Source organism: Macaca mulatta, chromosome 4 (assembly GCF_049350105.2).
Source record: "Macaca mulatta isolate MMU2019108-1 chromosome 4, T2T-MMU8v2.0, whole genome shotgun sequence".
Classification (NCBI taxonomy): Eukaryota; Metazoa; Chordata; class Mammalia; order Primates; family Cercopithecidae; genus Macaca; species Macaca mulatta.
The window spans coordinates 6,594,076-6,614,169 of NC_133409.1; the positions used below are offsets into that span (position 1 = coordinate 6,594,076).

At 36.5% G+C, this 20,094-nt stretch overlaps 1 protein-coding gene across 1 annotated transcript in view; it reads left to right on the forward strand.

The window, feature by feature from the left end:
• Window positions 1–20,094, forward strand: part of PDE10A (phosphodiesterase 10A) — a 345,368-nt gene that overhangs the window by 120,313 nt on the left and 204,961 nt on the right. The window contains exon 2 of the mRNA XM_028846990.2: window positions 13,021–13,149. Coding sequence (XP_028702823.2) covers window positions 13,021–13,149 — 129 coding nt within the window. The remainder of the gene's footprint in view (window positions 1–13,020; window positions 13,150–20,094) is intronic.

Sequence of the window (20,094 nt, forward strand, 5' to 3'; positions counted from 1 at the left end):
TGTTTGCATGGGTTATAACCCTATGGAGGAGGTACTGTTACTGGGCCCATCTTTTGTTTATGAGGACAGTGAGACTTACAGGGTTAAGTGACTTCCTTTTTTTAAAATTATTTTTTCTAATTTTTGGGTACATAGTAGGTATATATAGGTATGAGGTCCATGATATATTTTGATACCGGCATGCAATGTGAAATAAGCACGTCATGGAGAATGGGGTGTCCATCCATGAAAGCTTTTATCCTTTGAGTTACAAATACTCCAATTACATTCTTTATTTTAAAATGTACAGGTAAGTTATTATTGACTATAGTCACCCTATTGTGGCATCAAACAGTAGTTCTTATTCACTTGTTCATTTTTTTTGGTGCCCATTAACCATCCCCACCTCCTCCCAGCCCCATACTACCCTTCCTAACCTCTCTGGTAATCATCCTTTTACTCACTATGTCCATGAGTTCAATTATTTAAATTTTTAGATCCCACAAATAAATGAGAACATGCGATGTTTGTCTTTCTGTGCCTGGCTTATTTTACTCAACATAACGATCTCTAGTTCCATCCATGTTGTTCCAAAAGACAGGATCTCCTTCCTTTTTATGGCTGAATAGTACTCCGTTGTGTATATTTACCACATTTTCTTTATCCATTCATCTGTTGATGGATACTTAGGTTGCTTCCAAATCTTTGCTATTCTTGTAAACCATGCTGCAACAAACATAAGAGTTCACATATCTCTTTGATATACTGATTTCTTTTCTTTTGGGTATATACCCAACAGTGGAATCGCTGGAAGATATAGTGCCTCAATTTTTAGTTTTTTGGGAGACCTCCAGACTGTTCTCCATAGTGGTTGTACTAATTTACATTCACACTACAGTGTACAAAGGTTCCCTTTTCTCCACATCCTCGCCGGCATTTGCTATTGCTTGTCTTTCGAATATAAGTCTTTTTTTGTTTGTTTGTTTGTTTTTGTTTTTTTTTTTTTTTTTGAGACGGAGTCTCACTCTGTCCCCCAGGCTGGAGTGCAGTGGCGTGATCTCGGCTCACTGCAACTTCCACCTCCTGGGTTTAAGCAATTCCTCTTCCTCAGTCTCCCCCGAGTAGCTGGGACTACAGGCGTGCGCCACCACGCCCTGGTAATTTTTTGTAGTTTAGTAGAGACGGGGTTTCTCCACGTTGGTCAGGCTAGTCTCGTACTCCTGACCTCATGATCCACCTGCCTCATCCTTCCAAAGTGCTGGAATTACAGGTGTGAGCCACCGCACCCGGCCGAATATAAGTCATTTTAAACTGGGGTGAGATGATATCTCATTGTAGTTTTGATTTACATTTCTCTGATGATCAGTAATTTTGAGCATCTTTTCATATGCCTGTTTGCCATTTGTATGTGTTCTTTTGAGAAATGTCTATTCAAATCTTTTGGCCATTGTTTGATTGGATTATTAGAATGTTTTCCTGTAGAGTTGTTTGAGCCCTTCATAAATTCTGGGTATTCATCCCTTCTCAGAGTGACAGTTTGCGAATGTTTTCTCCCATTCCATGGGTTGTCCCTTCACTTTGTTGATTGTATCCTTCACTGGGCAGAAGCTTTTTAACTTGATGTGATTCTGTTTGTCCATGTTTACTCTGGTTGCCTATGCTTATGAGGTATTGCTCAAGACATTTAAGTGACTTTCTTAAGGAAAATAGCCTATATTTGAGCATTTGACTCAGAACCCCAGTCCCCCACCGCGTTACTGTAGATCTGGAACTATATTTATGCTGAAGGGATGGGAGCACTGAATCCTTTATATGACCTAACCTGTGCCTGAATGTCCTGTCTTCATTTGAGACTTCACTGTGGAGATTGGGTTTTTTGAGTCACAGAAAGGGTGAATTTTGGTGGGTTTAAGCTTACTCCTAATAGTTCTATCAAAACATATTTTTCATCCGTATGTTATCACTTTGAGCAGCTCAAGTTTGTAGCTGACTTTCTCAGTTCAAAGAAACTTTCATTTATGTCCTTAGGAGAGAAAGCAAGTAATTAATTTCACTTTGGTTTAGAAATACAGCAGTATGAAATTTATTTCTGACAAATGCAAATTACGAATGTGGGAAACAATACCTTCTCTGCAGCTAAGGCACCCCTTAGGCTGTTAATTCACATGAAATAGGTAATCAATTATGTAGGTCAGAATACTGGCAGTATATTAAACCAAGGTTCATTAGATAACTGCTTTCTAGGTCATAGGCCAATTCTCTTTCAGTGGAGTGTATTTGGATGGAAAGAAATTATTTTAGGTGACATATCTGGGGACAAGGATAATTATTATAAGGCATTTGTTTTTAGTTTGCTTCCTGTTTTTCCTTCTTGGTTAAAAATGGTATCGATACTAGTCTGTGGAGTTAACCAAAATCTAAAGAAATATCTCTTTGTTTCTATCAAAACTTTAAAGTTATTTTAATGATAGTGAAAATTGTTTACATCTGTCACCTGGCTAACCCCCATTCATTCCATATAAATGACTTTGCCTTTAAAAAAAAAGCTCCCCCGAACCATGCAAAAAAAAAAAAAAAAAAAAAAAAAAAAAAAAGAAATTTAGAGCCTATCTATTCCTTAATCAGTAAGTGGTTAGAAAGAACTGCTATATAAATGGTTATGTTCATGAAGTTTTATGTAAAGGGTGACATATTACATATTTAAATGATTTAGATGAAAAAAGAAAAGTGAAGATAGAAGTAAGAGAAAGAAAATCTCATCTAGGCTTGGGCAGGAATGGGAATTTAAGTAGGTACAGCAGGCTGTGAGAGGAGGGGTTTTTTGCTCGGGCACTTGCTGTAGGATTTGGGATTCCTGGTGGGTCCGTCTGTGATCTTGTGAACTGGGCAGTTTTCAGCAAACAAACCTATACCACTCCCTTCTTAGTCTTCTGTGAAATCATACAAGACAAAGAATTACTAATTAATTAATTCAATTGATGATAGTCTCTGTGTTTAGGGTCCTCAGAATTACCCCTCAGTTTGGTGATTTGCTGGAAGTACTCACAGGACTGGGCGTGTAGTCGTACTCAAGGCTATACTTGATGAGAGCCGAAGGTACAAAGCAAAATCCACAAAGGGAAGAGGTGCATTGGGTGAAATCCAGGAGAGACCTGGCACAGCCTTCCGAGGACACCTTCAATCCTCCAGCAGTGACTTCTGACAATGTTTGTCTAGTGTTACCTACCAGGGAAGCATGTTAGAGACTGAATTCCCAGTTTTCTTATTGGGGGTTGGTCATGTACACACCCTCTGCCTGGTATGTTCTAAACTTCCAGACTCCCAGAAGAAATGCAGGTGTTCAGCGTGAACCCATATTGTTTGCACAAACAGTCTAGGCACAGTGGCCTGGTCTTCAGTTAACTGTTGACTGGGAACACCCCCAGAGCCAAAGTCCTTGATGCCAGCCAAGGGCTGACCTTGCAAAGTAGCCTTTCAAAGTAGGAGAGCTCTGTCCGGTCTGCTGTGTTAACCCTTTTTCTGCCCAGAGCCAGGCACTGTGCTATGTAGAGAATGAGACAGGTCATGGGGTTTATAGTCTAGCTGAAGAGGCTGAAGTTTAATAAATTCCTACTAATAAGTAGGAGATTTCAGCTTGTGATAAATGTCTGGAAGTGGAAGAGGAGGAGGGTACAATGAGAGTATAGTACAGTGAGTGGAGAGTGTGTGGCTAGTGAAGGTGGCTCTGATGAAACTGCCTTTAAATTGACTAAATGTCTCACTGAGCCCTAAGATAGGAGGGGATTGAGGGCAGGTAGCAGCGAAGACCGTGGATGAGGAGAGGAAAGGAAGGGCTTGGCAAGCTGGAGGAATGAAATGGGAGAAGCATGGGGCTAAGTGGCATCATTGCTACTGACCGCTCCCTTTCCATCCTCCAATTAGACTTATTTTCAGCACTAGTCTTGTGACTCCAGGGGGCTTCTGCTGCAAAGATTTCTTTCCTCCTCTTTATCAAAGCCTGAGATTAGGCCGGGCGCGGTGTCTCATGCCTGTAATCTCAGCACTTTGGGAGGCCAAGGCAGGCAGATCACGAGGTCAGGAGAGCGAGACCATCCTGTGAATGGTGAAACCCCGTCTCTACTAAAAATACAAAAAACTAGCCGGGCGAGGTGGCGGCGCCTGTAGTCCCAGCTACTCGGGAGGCTGAGGCAGGAAAACGGCGTGAACCCGGGAGGCGGAGCTTGCAGTGAGTGGAGATCGCGCCACTGCACTCCGGGCTGGGCGACAGAGCAAGACTCTCAAAAAACAAACAAACAAACAAACAAACAAAACAAAGCCTGAGATTAGCAGTCAGATTTTTCAGTTTATAATTTGAGGTAAAATGTGTAAAATATAATTCCAAATTGGAGGTAGCCCTGACCAATACCACTCCTGTTAAAGTGTAATGAGCTCAGACAGGAGGAAGTGTGAAGAAACACAACACAGTTTGGCCTTAAGAGCTGACATCCTGGGCTTGTATCTTCATTCCAACCCTAATTATTGCTTCTGTGGCCAATAGAGAACTACTACGATTATTTAACTTCTCTGTGCTTCATTTTCCGGTTTTATATTTTGGGGATTATCATTCATTTATTAAGTAAATATTTTGAACATTTTCTGTGTGTCGCATGCTTAGTTCTCTGAGGCTTAACTGGGCTAGTATGTGTAACGTGTATAACATAGTATCTTATATGCAGAGAGCACTGAAAGTAGGCCAACTGTTATTAATAAATGCTATTAGCTATTTTATCTTTTTGGTGGGGAAGGAGGTGAAACAGTTGTAGTATAGATGCATGAGAGGTAAATACAGAGAAGGAGGTATATAAAGTTGAATTTTGGGATTCTGAAAGCAAACTTACCTGATTTTAAAGTTATACATCTGCTGACCTTCATTTGCTTTTGGACAAATAAAGGAAGGTGTTACATAGATGCATATGCATTCAACCTAGAACAATTGTATGCAGTTTGGGAGGACACACACACAAGTTTACGAGAACATTGCTGTTGAGCAGTGTGGTGGTACAACACTGCTTAGTATGACACAAGATACGTTTTGTTTTAACTTGACAGATTTTGTTATTAAGTTGCTAAAATTATTTATGCAGAAATATAAAGAAAATTTACTACTTCTGGTATATGTTTTGAAATTGTCTTTTGAAACTAATAAGATTTTTTAACGTAAATGTGTATGTACCCTCATCTCTTGGTGCTTGGAGAATACAAAACCATCTCATGCTGAGAGTTACTGGATTTTCCTTTCATTGACCATTTCAATTGCGGGAGGATGCACTGTCGGCTCATGTAGCCCATTCCAGTTACAGAAGCCTTGTTTCCTAAACATTCTGCCTGAAGTTGAATTGTTAATCTGACTTCCTCAATTATTAATCCTAGTTTTACCCCCTGGGTTTATGGATGGAAAAAAACAAAACAAGAAATGAATAAACCAAAAATATCTTAACCTGTTTCACTTAAATAACATTCAGATTAAATAGCAATGACCACCAAGAATCTTGTGTTCTTCAAACTAAACATTTGTACTCATTCACCCACTCCTCATATGACATGCATTTCAGTCCCCTCACAGTTCAAGCTGTTCTTTGATAACTGGACTATTATAGTTCAGTAATTAACAGCGTGAGATGGTGGTATTTTCCCCCAAATTTATCTTACAGTTGGACTGACACTGTAAGAAGCTGAAAATGATTTTACTTATTGTTTGTATCTGGACTAAACACAGAAGAAATTACAAAATTGAGAGAATTATTACAATAAATAAAAGATTATTGGTTACATATACTTTAGATTTTTTTTAAAGGTTTTCCCTAACCTAGCTGAGTTTAGTTACTGTGAGATAATGGAAATTTAATATATTTTCCCTTCTGTGATTGAGGAAGGACAGAGGGCTTGAGATAAGATACTTAATGTGGCAGGAAATAATTCTTTCAAGGTCAAGAAGACCTGTTTTAGGGCATGTAAAAGCACTGTGATATGGAGTTGTAGGAACCAGAACTCAGGTGTCGTGGGGGAGAGGCATAATGGGAGAGGAGGAATGATATACTGGATACTTGCCATATGCTTTTGACTGGTTTTTAAAATTCATACAGACACAAAATTGGGATCTTTCTCCACAATTAAAATGGTAGAATTAATACTGAAAAATGCTTTTGCCTAATTCTTACAAGAGATCCTTTAGTACCTATGATTACTAATTTAGCATTATTTCTTAGAATGAGTAAAGCAATAATTCTTTAGCCTCTGATTTGAAAGTGACTTTTAAAATAAATAATTTTTATGGATATTAAGGTGATAAGACTTCAGAAATGAAGACTTCAGCTTATTAGTATAATATATTATTATAAAGACACATTTAAAGATATATCAGAAATGAACCTAATTTGCATTCAGTTGGTGACATAGCCACAGAGAGATGAATATTTCAAGTGACTTTAAAACATAATATTGTGGGCAGGTGCGGTGGCTCACGTCTGTAATCCCAGCACTTTGGGAGGCCGAGGCAGGTGGATCATGAGGTTAGGAGATCGAGACCATGCTGGCTAAGACGGTGAAACTCCATCTCTACTAAAAATACAAAAAATTAGCCAGGCTTGGTGAGAGGCGCCTGTAGTCCCAGCTACTCGGGAGGCTGAGACAAGAGAATGGCATGAACCTGAGAGACGGAGCTTGCAGTGAGCTGAGATCGCGCCACTGCACTCCAGTCTGAGTGACACAGCGAGACTCTGTCTCAAACAAAAACAGAAAAAACCATAATAACGTGTATTGGTACTGGTATATATCTCAAAGGATAAAGAAATCCACCTTATATGTTTGTTGTGTGATAGAACAATGAATGATTATGTAATCTAGTTCCATTTTCCTGAAATTGGAATACTTCTATTCACTGAAAGGAGCTAGAGATCCTGAGGAAAAAAATGTATGAATCTATAGCTGGGGCAGAAAATGAACAAGAGGAACCTAAGATATCTCATACTAGCAGAGGATGGAAGCTGTTGAGATCTACTAGGTTCTTGTCAGAATGACTGAAGCTGCTTGAAGAGGCTCCTCCACCTGGCTGAAAGATGGGACAATTTGAGCACCAGTTAAGGATAATGGTTACAATGGAAGGAACAGATCAAATTTATTCAAATATGTGGTTTCATAGTAATACTATTATTTTTTAGTTGTTTACCCATGGGAGAACATTGCTGTATCCACTCATTATTTTCAAAACTGGTGAACCATTTGTCTTGTTTGATCTAGATGAACTGTCCCACTGGACAACCACATAGTAGATGAAGCTAAGTTTCTCTTCATATTATTTCAGCTAATAAATGAAGAAGGCATGATAGAATGAGGAACATCACCATTGTCAAGCCCTACTGAATTAATCACTCAGGAGCCTCTAATGCTGCTGATATCACAAAAAACTTCTGACAGAAGTGTGCAGTAACATTGGCCAAATTGCTTGTACCCCCAAATGGAACCTACATCTCTTCAGGCCTTGAGGTCTAATGTCAATTTTCAAGAAATGCAGAGAGCGGAGGAACATGCTAAGCTCCACAGGGATAAAGTCAGAAAAATCAAGATTGAAGTAAACCATAGAGTAAAAACCTATTTTATTCAGAAATAAGTTATAATGGGGGAAAGTAAGAGATGGAGGGGAATATTATTGGACAAAGGGACCTAAATATGATTTTAAAAATGAAATACCAAACTACTGTAACATGTTGAATTTACTTGATTTACTTGTGTCCTAGTTCAGACGAACAAGCTGTAAAAAAAAAAAAAAAAAAAAAAAGAGATTTAAAGCCTGGATATTTCTGATGGAATTAAAAATAATAACGTCTCTTTAGGTGTGATAGTAGCATTTATGGTTAGAATATTTTTATCATTTGGAGATACATATTGAAATGTATTAATATATTAAAATAATTTCTTGGATTTGCTTTGAAATTATATGAGAGGAGAGTAGGTGGTAGAGATGGAAGATAGTGGCTATGAATTGGTAATTGTTGAAGCTGGCTGTTGAGTACATAGGGCCACTACATTTTTTGTGTGGTTTGATAAAAGTTTTAAATGTATATTTATACATATGTGTATACATGCAAAATCTTCATCTGAAAAAGAGTTGAATTTGTGGCTTGCAGAAAGCAAAAACCAAAAGGGTAGCATAATAATGTGTTACATTATGAGAAGCTTGTAAGATTTCTGTGAAGACAGGAGAAAAGTAGCCTCAATGCTACTATATTAAACAACAAAGATACAAGAATGTATCATTGTTGACGTTATTACTTTTTACTGATATTTTGCATTACTATGCATGGAAACTCAAAGATGCCAATCCTTTTCATCACTGCTCTGTGTCTCAATGTCAAAATGTTGAAGTAGAGATATTGATGTGATGTTTATCTAGTTCTTTAAAAGAATTACTCAGCAAGAAAATAAAGTTAATTCTCATCTACCCCTCAGATTGCTGGCTGTTAGCCACAGAAGCAATTATCTGTACTAAAATATTCATCAGTCTTTATTATGCCTTTTGTTACGTATCTTCAGGTCAGTGTTAAATCTAACTGCTGCATGTACCACTCTGCTTTTCAGTGTGGTTTCGTTTAGATTGTAATCCTTCATGACATTTTCCATGGGCACTTGCAAACTGCATTGTGAAAATTAATGAAATTCATCAGCTCTTCCTGACTTACCCTGATCATTCAGTCTATCAATAACCATGTGCTTCTCTTCTATCATTTATTACTTTTAACCAGCCCATCCTCATTAGTACTCCTGCCAGCTGTTGAAAAATGAAATGAAGATGAAAGTCAGTTTAATTAGTTTTATCTGTTTGCACTCTGGCAAAATGTTACGTAGATGAAAGGAGGTAGTTTATTAGTATGAACAATATATTTAAAAATATACTCGCTCAAATATACACAATTACTTTGGAATAGTTATCTGTATTAGTCTGTCTGTGCGATTTACTGGTAGCAAATTTTAAATCATTGGCTACTCCAAGCTTATGTATTTTCTGTTCTTACCCTAACTTTAGCTGTTTCTTCATGGAGTCTTGGATCCTTTTGTTGTAGACTGGTACTAGCAACCAAGCTCTAGGTGCTATATATATGCAATTATACCAGGATATTGTTGCTTCTAGGCCGTCTCCGCTAACCTAGCAAAGTGAGACTTGTGTGTATTTACGAGATATACGTATCTACCAATATTCCTATATGTAACCGTTTTTATTTGTATTGTCATACATGAGTTCACTGATATCTCCAACTCTAATTCATTACCACATGGATCATTCTGAACTCTTCCTTTTGTTTATCTGTAACATCCCATGCTACCATTGAGAAATCTTGTTCCCACCGTCTGCCACTCATTTGTTTAATTGACCAGTGTTAAACTGTACCCTCTTGGGACAACAGCTTTACCAGCTAGAGTGTGGTGCTTATGTACAGTTTATTTGCATTTTATTCTCACAGACCCCCACTTATTTTCAAAGTTATATACGTTAGCACCTTATCCTCTGCCACCGGCTTCAGGGAGGTTGTTTTATATGTGTGTAATATATTTAGATTCTTTGGTTGCATTATGCTTTCCATCCTGAGACCCCCTGACCTTGTGAGTTTTTAAAAATTTGCATGCATGGCTGTTTATTCTTTGTGCTATAAAGTTCTACAGATTTTTGGCAAATGCATAGCATCATGTATTCATCATTATAGTAGTCTTACAGAATAGTTTCATCATCCTAAAAGATCCCCTGTACTTTACCCATTCATAATTTGCCCTTTCCCCTTGAACTCCTGGTAGTCACTGATCTTTTTACTACTTCTACAGCTTGTGCCTTTTCTCCAATGTTGTATAGTTGGAATCATATATTGTGTATCCTTTTTAGACTGACTTTTCTTCTCATAGCAATATGCGTTTAAGACTCATCCATGTTACTTCATGGCTTGTTAGCCCGTTTCTTTTTAGTGTGAAATATCTGGTCGTATGGATGTATCACAGTTTGTTTATCCAATTTGCGTATTGAAGAATGTCTTGATTGCTTCCAGATTTGGGTGATTATGAGTAAAGCCGCCAAAAACACTCACATGCGGGTTTTTGTGTGGACATCAGTCTTCATATCGATTGGGCAAACGCTTACTAGTGTGATTTTTGGGTCACACAGAAAGACTGTATTTAGCTTTGTAAGAAACTGCAAAACAGCCTTTCAAAGTCACTGTAGCATTTTGCATCCTTATCAGGATTAAATGATAATTTTTGTTGCTTTGCATCCATGCCAATAATTGGTACTGTCAGTTTTTTTTGTTTTTTAATTTTAGCCATTCCAATAGATGTGTAATATAAGTCTCATTTTTGTTTTAACTTCAATTCACAATTAACAAATGAGCATCTTGGCCGGGTGTGGTGGCTCAACCCGGTAATCCCAGCACTTTGCGAGGCCGAGACGGGCGGATCACGAGGTCAGGAGATTGAGACCATCCTGGCTAACCCGGTGAAACCCCGTCTCTACTAAAAAATGCAAAAAAAAAAAAAAAAAAAGAAAAAAACTAGCTGGGCGAGGTGGCGGGCGCCTGTAGTCCAGTTACTTGGGAGGCTGAGGCAGGAGAATGGCGTGAACCCGGGAAGTAGAGCTTGCAGTGAGCTGAGATCCGGCCATTGCACTCCAGCCTGGGCCACACAGCGAGACTCTGTCTCAAAAAAACAAAACAAAACAAAACAAGAAAACAAATGAGCATCTTTTAAAATGTTTATTGCCATATCTATAGCTTCTTTACTGAAGTGGCCTTTGGCCCATTTTTCAGTTGAGTTGATTGTTTTCTTATTGTTGAGTTTTAAGAGTGTTTTTCTTTTGTTGTTTATTTTGGATACACATCTTTTATCTGACATGTAATTTGGCAAATGTGACTTGTATGGTAATGCACTAAGATGAAATGAGGTGACAAGGAGGAATTAGTTATTACTATGTTTTTCAGCCTCAGTTTCTGGGAAAATGTAGAGTAATAGTAACACAAAAAGGAAAACCAAGAGTTAAAATCTCTTTGGGAAGAAGCGAGAAGGAGATAACTCATGTAGTTTTGACTTAAGATGGAGCTTGAGGTGATGGGGAAAAGAGCTAGACTAGAGATTAAAAATATGTTAAGATTCCTGATTTAGATTTTGGTGTCATCATTATGGATTGTTGAAGAGAAAGCAGAATTCAAGAGCAATTAGAAAGTTAGGATAAAAATTCTATAGCCTTGTGTCATGGGAGTGGCAGAAAGAAATTTTAAGAAGGAGTCAATATTGAATATGGAGGACCTAAGGAGAGCATGAAATTTGCATTATCTATCTTCTCAAAGGTCAAGTATGCTATCAGCTTACTGTAGTAACCTGCACCTTTGGTTTCTAGGGACTATAATTTGCTGTGTCAGGAGAGCACTTACTTTATTGAGTCAATTATATTTACCATTTTATAGAATTTCTCACACTGAATTTTACACCACTGGGGCCCTTTTGCAGGTGAATATAGCCAGGGGTCTTATTTCATTTGTCTTATACAACTCTGTGTGTGTGTGTGTTTAAATTGACTATTTAACTACCAATTTCATTGAAATAAGTCATTTTCCTTTTCAGTTATACCATTCTGTTGTAGAATCCCAACAGTTGTGACTTTAGTTCCCAGCAGAATTAATTAACACATATGAATTCTCTGTTTTGTCTGTTTGGGGAAACATACAGCCTACTCCCTGGAGTCATAAAGATAAGCTTCCTTTCCTTCTTTTCTTTCTCAGAGTGCAGCTTTCCATTGCCTTTTTTTTAAGCCTAACCATCCCTAAAAAGGGTAGTTTATTCAAATAATTCACAGAAAAGATACGGTAGTAAAAATAATTCCCATCACTGAAGGATAATTATTCAAAGCCTGTTTGGGTTGTTTAATGAAATGGCATACCGACCCAAAGCACCAGATTGAAAACATATACTTTATATGTGAGATATGAAAACATGTGAAAATACTTTGTTTGAAAATCTTATGTATAATGTATGTACACATTACACATACATATAATGTATACATTACAGATGTATATGTAATGCACACATTACAGATGTATATGTAATGTACACATGTACACATACATATAATGTATACATCACATATGTATATGTAATGTATATGTAGTATACATTGCATATGTATATCACACATACATTGCATATGTGTATCGCACATGCATTGCATATGTATATGTAAATCTTATGTTTATCATTAGACTATGAAAACTATTTCAGTGAAACTGACTACATACACAGAATATTAATGAATGAATGTCAAGATTATTCTGAACTGAACATTAGTTATACCACTGGGTTTAATGCCTTTGAGAAAAAGGAAGGATTTGTGTTGTAAGGCAATAAACGATAAAAATTTATTCATTTATGTATTAAATCTTTTTTTAGCACCTATAATGTTTCAGTGCTAGATTTTCCTGTTTACTACTCTTGCTAGAGTTTCACTTGCTTTGACCACTAAATCTATGGTAACTATATACCAAAAAAATAAGTACTCTGTAAGCCTTAATGTACAGCATTGGATCTTAGCATTGGTTCATATGTAACTCTGAAATTTATTGTTAGAAACAACTGTGTAACATGATGTAATATCTGTAGTTTAAAATTGCTAAACTAACTACATTCTTTTTTATTGTGGTCATACACACACAGACACACACACACACACACACATATATATGAAAAATGGTGTTTTAACCATTTTAAATGCTGTTTTAAGCATATAATTTAGTGGCATTACATATATTCCCCATGTTGGGCAGTATTCACCTGTCTAGTTCCAAAAGTTTGCCGTCACTCCCAGTAGAAACTCTATGCCCATTAAGCAATAACTTCCCCTTCCCACTCTTTCCAGCCTTCTCTCCATTAGAAGAGAGGTTGCTGGGTCTTAGCATAATGTGTTGTGATACTATACCTTTCATTTATATGAAGAAGTTGTATAGGTGAATTTTATTCTTTTCAATTCTTTTACAGGTTTGACAGATGAAAAAGTGAAGGCATATCTTTCTCTTCACCCCCAGGTATTAGATGAATTTGTATCTGAAAGTGTTAGTGCAGAGACAGTAGAGAAATGGCTGAAGAGGAAGAACAACAAATCAGAAGGTAAGATCTCATTTTAAACCAACTTTTTCTATCTTACCGCAAAAGACCATGCATTTAATCTGTTCTAGAGAGCGAAATATAACATAGACAAAAATTACCATTTTAATTCTATCAGAGTTATTCCATTTAAAAAGATAAAATAAGTTAGAGAACAAATAAATGCAAAGGAAAGATCCTTGACTAATTAAAAATAAAAACTTGACAAATTTTGAGAATTTGGTTGATTAAGATACAACCATATTGAAAAATGCAGAAGTCAATATTATACTTGATTTTATTTAAGGATTACTTTTAGTGATGAGATAAACATTATTCATAGTATATATTTCAAAGATATACTTATTATATTTTATAAAGAGAAGTGTTTTACAAAAAGAAATCCTTTACAAAAAGAAGCCAATATAAAAACAATTTTTATATTTGGAAAGCACTGTAGACTTGGCATTTCATTCATACGCAGACTCTGGAAGATTTGCCGTCAGTAAACTTTCAGTAAAAGAACAAGGATATCTTTTTGATCTAAACTCTCATGAAATGAGAAAAGGAGTGGAGAACCACTCTTTTAACTTTTGAGATCCTGGCATTTTAAGCACATCGTGGTTTAAATTTTCTGCAAAGTAGCTTTCTACAGTAGGAGTCTCTTTGCATGCTGTTCTCTTAGTCTCTGAAACACATGTATTTTTAATGCAGAGACTGCTTAAGAAGCAGTTATATTCACGAATAAACAACTAGAGACTCAAAGGGGATGTGAAGCAAAATAAATTTTTCCTCAAATTGAATGTATATTAATATATTGGATTGTTTGATTTGAATATTGTGGTATAATTTTTATTTTGTTTCAAATGGATTTGTATTTGGCTAAACTTATTTCTGTGAATATTGTTTTTATTGTGACAATTTTATATGTGTTTTTGACTGTATAACTTTATTTTTAAAATTTAAGTTCTGGGATACATGTACAGAATGTGCAGGTTTTGTTGTATAACTTTTATATTAAAAACACAAAAATACTATTTTGGGGGAAATTTTATTAAGGTAAAAAGGTGTTATCTTAAAGTTCTAAAATGTCTAATAACAATGAATAAAAATGTATCATTGTTATTAAAATGTTATGGTGTTAGAAGTAAAGGTAATTTTCCTCACTAGTTTTTAAAGTTTCTGAAATTTTGTTATTCATTTTTTATAGCGGTAATTTTTTTAATGAGGGCTTTTCTGCTGAAATATGAAGTAGTTTTTAAAGTGTGTGTATGCAAATGTGTTTGTATGTGTATGCCTGTGAGTGTGGATTGAGAGGGAGGGGAGAAGAGAAATAAATAATAAGTGAGAAACAAGCATTGTCTTCTCAATCTTGACATTTAATAACCTTAAAAAAAGCTTGACAAAGCATAATTTAGTTTTTATAAACCTCAAACATTTGAAAACAGTTGAAATGTTTGACACTTTGAAAAGTGTGGCTCAGCTTTGCTTAAGCCCTTGATATATAAAGATGCAAATTTCAACTTGCTATGTAATGAGGGATAATAGTATAGTGTAAGAATATATGGTCTTTGTGGGATACGAAATTGAATACAGGTCTTAGAAAATGAAAAATTCTGCCTATAGTAGTGCTGCCATGAAAACTAACTCTTGAATTTTATAAACATGTCAGTGTGTCATTTCCTACCTCCCAAATCTTTGTTTCCTATATTTATCAAATAATACTTTATTGAACACATGTACAGAAGAGCTAAATAATTATTAAAACCAGCAGTGTGTAACTGAAACCCTACTCAGTTATTGTCCTCCTCACTTTTTTTTTTTTTCTTATAACGAGATGTTTTTTATTTGACCTTGCAGAGGGCTAAGGATGGGGGAAAGAGGCTGAGTGAGATGTGACTTGGAGTTTACCATCTAGTTGTGGGAATAGACGTAGAACCACATAGCAGAGTGCATCAGCAGTAAACAGGGATACAAGCAGTGGAAGCATATACAAAGGAACTTTACATTCTACTGTGCAGCCTAGTAAAATCCCTGTCAGCCTGTCGTCTGAGGGTGTTCATCAAAAGAATGTATCTCATCATATACCGCTTCATGTTCAGTGAAATTCTGTAGCATGGCCCTTGAGGCTGATATAAAAGCCAGGCTTCCTCCCTTCATCCTTTCCTCCCTTCTTTCCTTTCTTCCTGTTTCTTTAAAAAATATCCTATTCTCTGGGCGCTGTGGCTTATGACTATAATCCCAGCACTTTGGGAGGCCGAGGTGGGCAGATCCCTTGAGGTAAGGAGTTTAAGACCAGCCTGGGCAACATGGTAAAACCCTGTCTCTACTAAAAAATACAAAAATTAGCTAGGCGTGGTGGCGCATGCCTGTAATCCCAGCTACTTGGGAGGCTGAGGCACAATAATCACTTGAACCTGGGAGCTGGAGGTTGCAGTGAGCCGAGATCACACCACTGCACTCCAGCCTGGGAAGCAGAGTGAGACTCTGTCTCAAACAAACAAAAAAACAAAACAAAACAAAAAGAAAGTCCTCTTCTCAAGTATGCCTTATTCTCCTTCCATGTTGCTTCACTGAAAACTTTTTGAGGAAGAAAATTTTTGTGGAGAGGATTTTCAGGAAGTGTTTTTATTTCCATGAGTGGAACCAGAAACAGAAACTGTGACAGATAGAAGATATTGGAGGATAGCTTGTTGAAAATGTGACAAGCCTATCTAAATTATTTCATTTCTTGTCATTTAGAAAAAAGACAATGAAGTAAAACCGTGTAACACACTGTACCCCATAAATATGTACAATTATTATAAGTCAAAAATAATAATAAAAGGAAAAAAACAACTGTAAGCAGTGTGAATGCTGACCATGTTTGATTTGAGTATCGTAGCAGAATTTTTATTTTGTTTCCAATAGATTTCTATTTGACTAAACTTGCAAAGGGAAGCTAAAGGATCACCAAGTGTCCAGCATCTGAATCTCTTTAGAATCATGAGTCACTTACTCTGAGATCAATTTGAAGGCATGAACTGCGTGTATCATAGTAATTTTTGTATTCCTCACATTTTTGAATGAATGAATAAATTAGGGAGGGTTAAATACTAAACCTCCAAGTGAAACAGCCTGAGTGAGGGTCACTACATTTGATTCTCATACTATAGGGACACAGAGCTATTTTTATGCTTCTCTCCCTCATATTCATTTAATAGCCTCTTGAGGGAAGATATTATATAATAGATTGATTGATTGATTGATTGATTGATTTTTGAGCAAAGTGTTGCTCTGTCGTCCAGGCTGGAGTGCAGTGGTGCGTGCTCGGCTCACTGCAGCCTCTGCCTTAAGGTTCAAGTGATTCCCCTGCCTCAACCTCTGGAGTAGCTGGGATTACAGGTGCACACCAGCACACCCGGCTACTATTTGTATTTTTTTTTTTTTTTTTTTTTTTTTTTGAGATGGAGTCTCGCTTTGTCACCCAGGCTGGAGTGCAGTGGGGCGATCTCGGCTCACTGCAAGCTCCGCCTCCCGAGTTCACGCCATTCTCCTGCCTCAGCCTCCTGAGTAGCTGGGACTACAGGCGCCCGCCGCCATGCCCGGCTAATTTTTTGTATTTTTAGTAGAGACCAGGTTTCACCGTGTTAGCCAGGATGGTCTCGATCTCCTGACCTCGCGATCCGCCCGCCTCGGCCTCCCAGAGTGCTGGGATTACAGGAGTGAGCCACCGCCCCCGGCCTGTATTTTTTTATTAGAGACAGGGTTTCAACATGTTGGCTAGGTTGGTCTCCAACTCCTGACCTCAAGTGATCCCCCCACCGCAGCCTCCCAGAGTGCTGGGATTACCGGCCGTGCTGCACTGCTCCTGGCCAATGTGTATTTTAATTCCCACAGGTCCCTTGTGTTTTCATTCATTCAGCAAACTGAGTGTCAAGTTCTGTTTAGGTGCTGGGATTATTAAATTGTTAAAGGGTTCTCAGTCTACAAATAGAAGGAAGGAGTTGTAATTTACTGCTTTCTTCTAGTTAGTCTGGCAGTGGGTTTAAGCAAAGTCCAAACTTGTAGTTTCCCTGTCAGGGAAGAGTCTTAACAGAGAAAGGGGAGATTACAGTGAGTTACTGTCTATTTTGTTTCAACAGATAGGGAGAAGGAGGTTTTGGGAAATGTGTAACATGACAAGTCTTCAAAGATTTAAATTTCAGAGTCTTTTTTTTTCTAACTCTTCAGTTTAATTGTATTGCTTTCATAGCATTTTCATTTCAGATACATAAAATTCTATCTACAGTTGAGAGGAAAATTACCTTTTAAAAGTTGATCTCTGAACCTAAATTCCAAACCACCATTTTTTCAGTGATATATGGAAATTACAGACTGCATTTATTTATTTTATAACCTGTTGTACTCATTTAGGGAATATATAAAAACTTCCTCAGAAAGCATTAAGGCCGATACATCCTCAGAATAAAATATAGCTTCGAAGCAGAGTTTTAAACAGGTTTCATCAAACAGCTATACATTTATTTTAAAAAAACTTGGGGAAAAAAGAAAACTATCTAGGCATATATTGCCCACTAAATCTTGTATTTTTAGGCAAAGTAAATTTGACAGTAAATTTTGTCCCGCTGGTACCCTTCAAGATTCAGATTACTAAATGATTTAACATTTACACATCTATATTTATACAAAGTATAAATACATTATTAAATAAACATTAAGATATAATGAAGGTCCATTGTTTTGCATTTCTTATAAGAATATTCTAAAATGGAAAACAATTTCCCACCACTAATGCCATTCCAATATTTCAGTTATATGTAGGAAGAATCATGAGTTACCTTGACAATCAGCAGTGTCTCCTTTTGGCCCCTAATGTAAAAAATTATGAGTTGACAGTGTTGGTGGTATGAGAAAGGGTGCATGAAGAAGTGGATGGTAGCATGACTATATTTGCCATGTTTTTGTACTAGAATAATATTTAAAATAAGTGGATTAATTTCTTAAAAACCTCAACTGTAATCATAACATTAATTTCTTAAAGGTAAGTTACTTAGTATTCCAGAGGGTGATTGATGAACCCACAGTCATTTAAAATTGTAAGTAGAATGCCACCTTTTGTGGTCAGTAATTTTTATTACTATGATTGTGTCTAAAATATTCAACAACAGACCATATCACTATCATTGTACCTATAAATTTAAATAGTTAATAATGAAAATATTTGTGCTGCCTGATATCTTAAGTTTTTTTCAACAAATAAATGAAGTTTTCTTTCTTTCTCAAATAATGTAGTTATTATATATGTTTTCCTTTCAATGATTCTAGAATTGGGATTTAATTTTAATGCGAATAAAGCAGTTAGATATTTTATTCTTAGAATAAGTAGGATTTAAATTATGCTCCCTAAACCTACAATTTGATAGTCTAAAATTCAGATTAAATTGCATTTGTGTGGTTTAATATGTAACAGATGGTTTCTGTGCTAGTATATATAAGGAAGAAGGATATTAAATTAATGGGGCATAAATTACTTTGCCAAAACATGTAGTGTTGGAAGGTTTAGTAAGTGGGATACTAATAAATAATATATTAACTATTAGTATATTTTCATGATAAGAAAAAAGCCCCACATTTTTGAAATGGTTTGCATAGAACCTAATTTTGGACACTTTTCTCTTTTTCCTTCAATTTTTTTGTCTCAGATGTTGAAATTACATTCTTACATGGAATTTTCATATATTTTATTTATATTTTTTGGTATTGGAAACCAGAAAATGTGTTGAATGCCTTGATCTGAATTATAAATAAACATGAGTCCACCATCTGGTAACTAGAAAGAAGATAAAGTTGATGTGAATTCATCTATAAAGAGTTATTTGGGCCGGGCGCGGTGGCTCGCCCCTGTAATCCCAGCACTTTGGGAGGCCGAGACCGGCGGATCACGAGGTCAGGAGATCGAGACCATCCTGGCTAACACGGTGAAATCCCGTCTCTACTAAAAAATACAAAAAAAAACTAGCTAGGCGAGGTGGCGGGCGCCTGTAGTCCCAGCTACTCAGGAGGCTGAGGCAGGAGAATGGTGTAAACCCGGGAGGCGGAGCTTGCAGAGATCCGGCCACTGCACTCCAGCCTGGGTGACAGAGACTCCGTCTCAAAAAAAAAAAAAAAAAGTTATTTGGCATATTCCATTATTTTTGTTAATTGTGTGTTCACATTATCATAAAGATGGATCTTTGGTATTTATATATTTTAAAATTTAAAAATATGAATATATTATTATGAATACATAGTAATTATACATATTTATGAGGTACAGGTGATATTTGATACAAGCATACAATGTAATAATCAAATCTGGGTAATTGAGATATCCACTACTGCAAACATTTATCATTTCTTTGTGTTGAGAATATCCCAAACCTACTACTCAGGTTTAATGATTGGTCCCCCTATTTTGCTACCAAATACTAGATCTTATTCCTTCTATATAACTATAATTTTGTACCTGTTAACCAACGACTCTGAACAATTTCTTCTCACTGGTGTTCCCAGCCTCTGGTAACTACCAGCTTATTCTCTTCTTTTATGAGATCCCTTTTCTAGCCTCTCACATATGAGCAAGAACGTGCAATTTTTGTCTTTCTGTGCTTGGCTTATTTCACTTAACGAACTCTAGTTCCATCCATGTTGCTGCAAATGATAGGATTGTATTTTTCATGGCTGAATAATATTTGTTTTGTTATATATATATATATCACATTTTCTTTATCCATTCACCCATTAATGAGTGCTTAGGTTGATTACACATTTGGCTACTATGAATAGTGCTGCAATAAACATGGGAGGACAGATATATCTTTGATATGCTGATTTCCTTTCTTTGAGGTACATACTCAGCAGTGCCACTGCATTTTATGGTAGTTCTGATTTTAGTTTTTTGAGGAACCTCCATACTGTTTTCCATAATGGCTGTAGTAATTTACATTC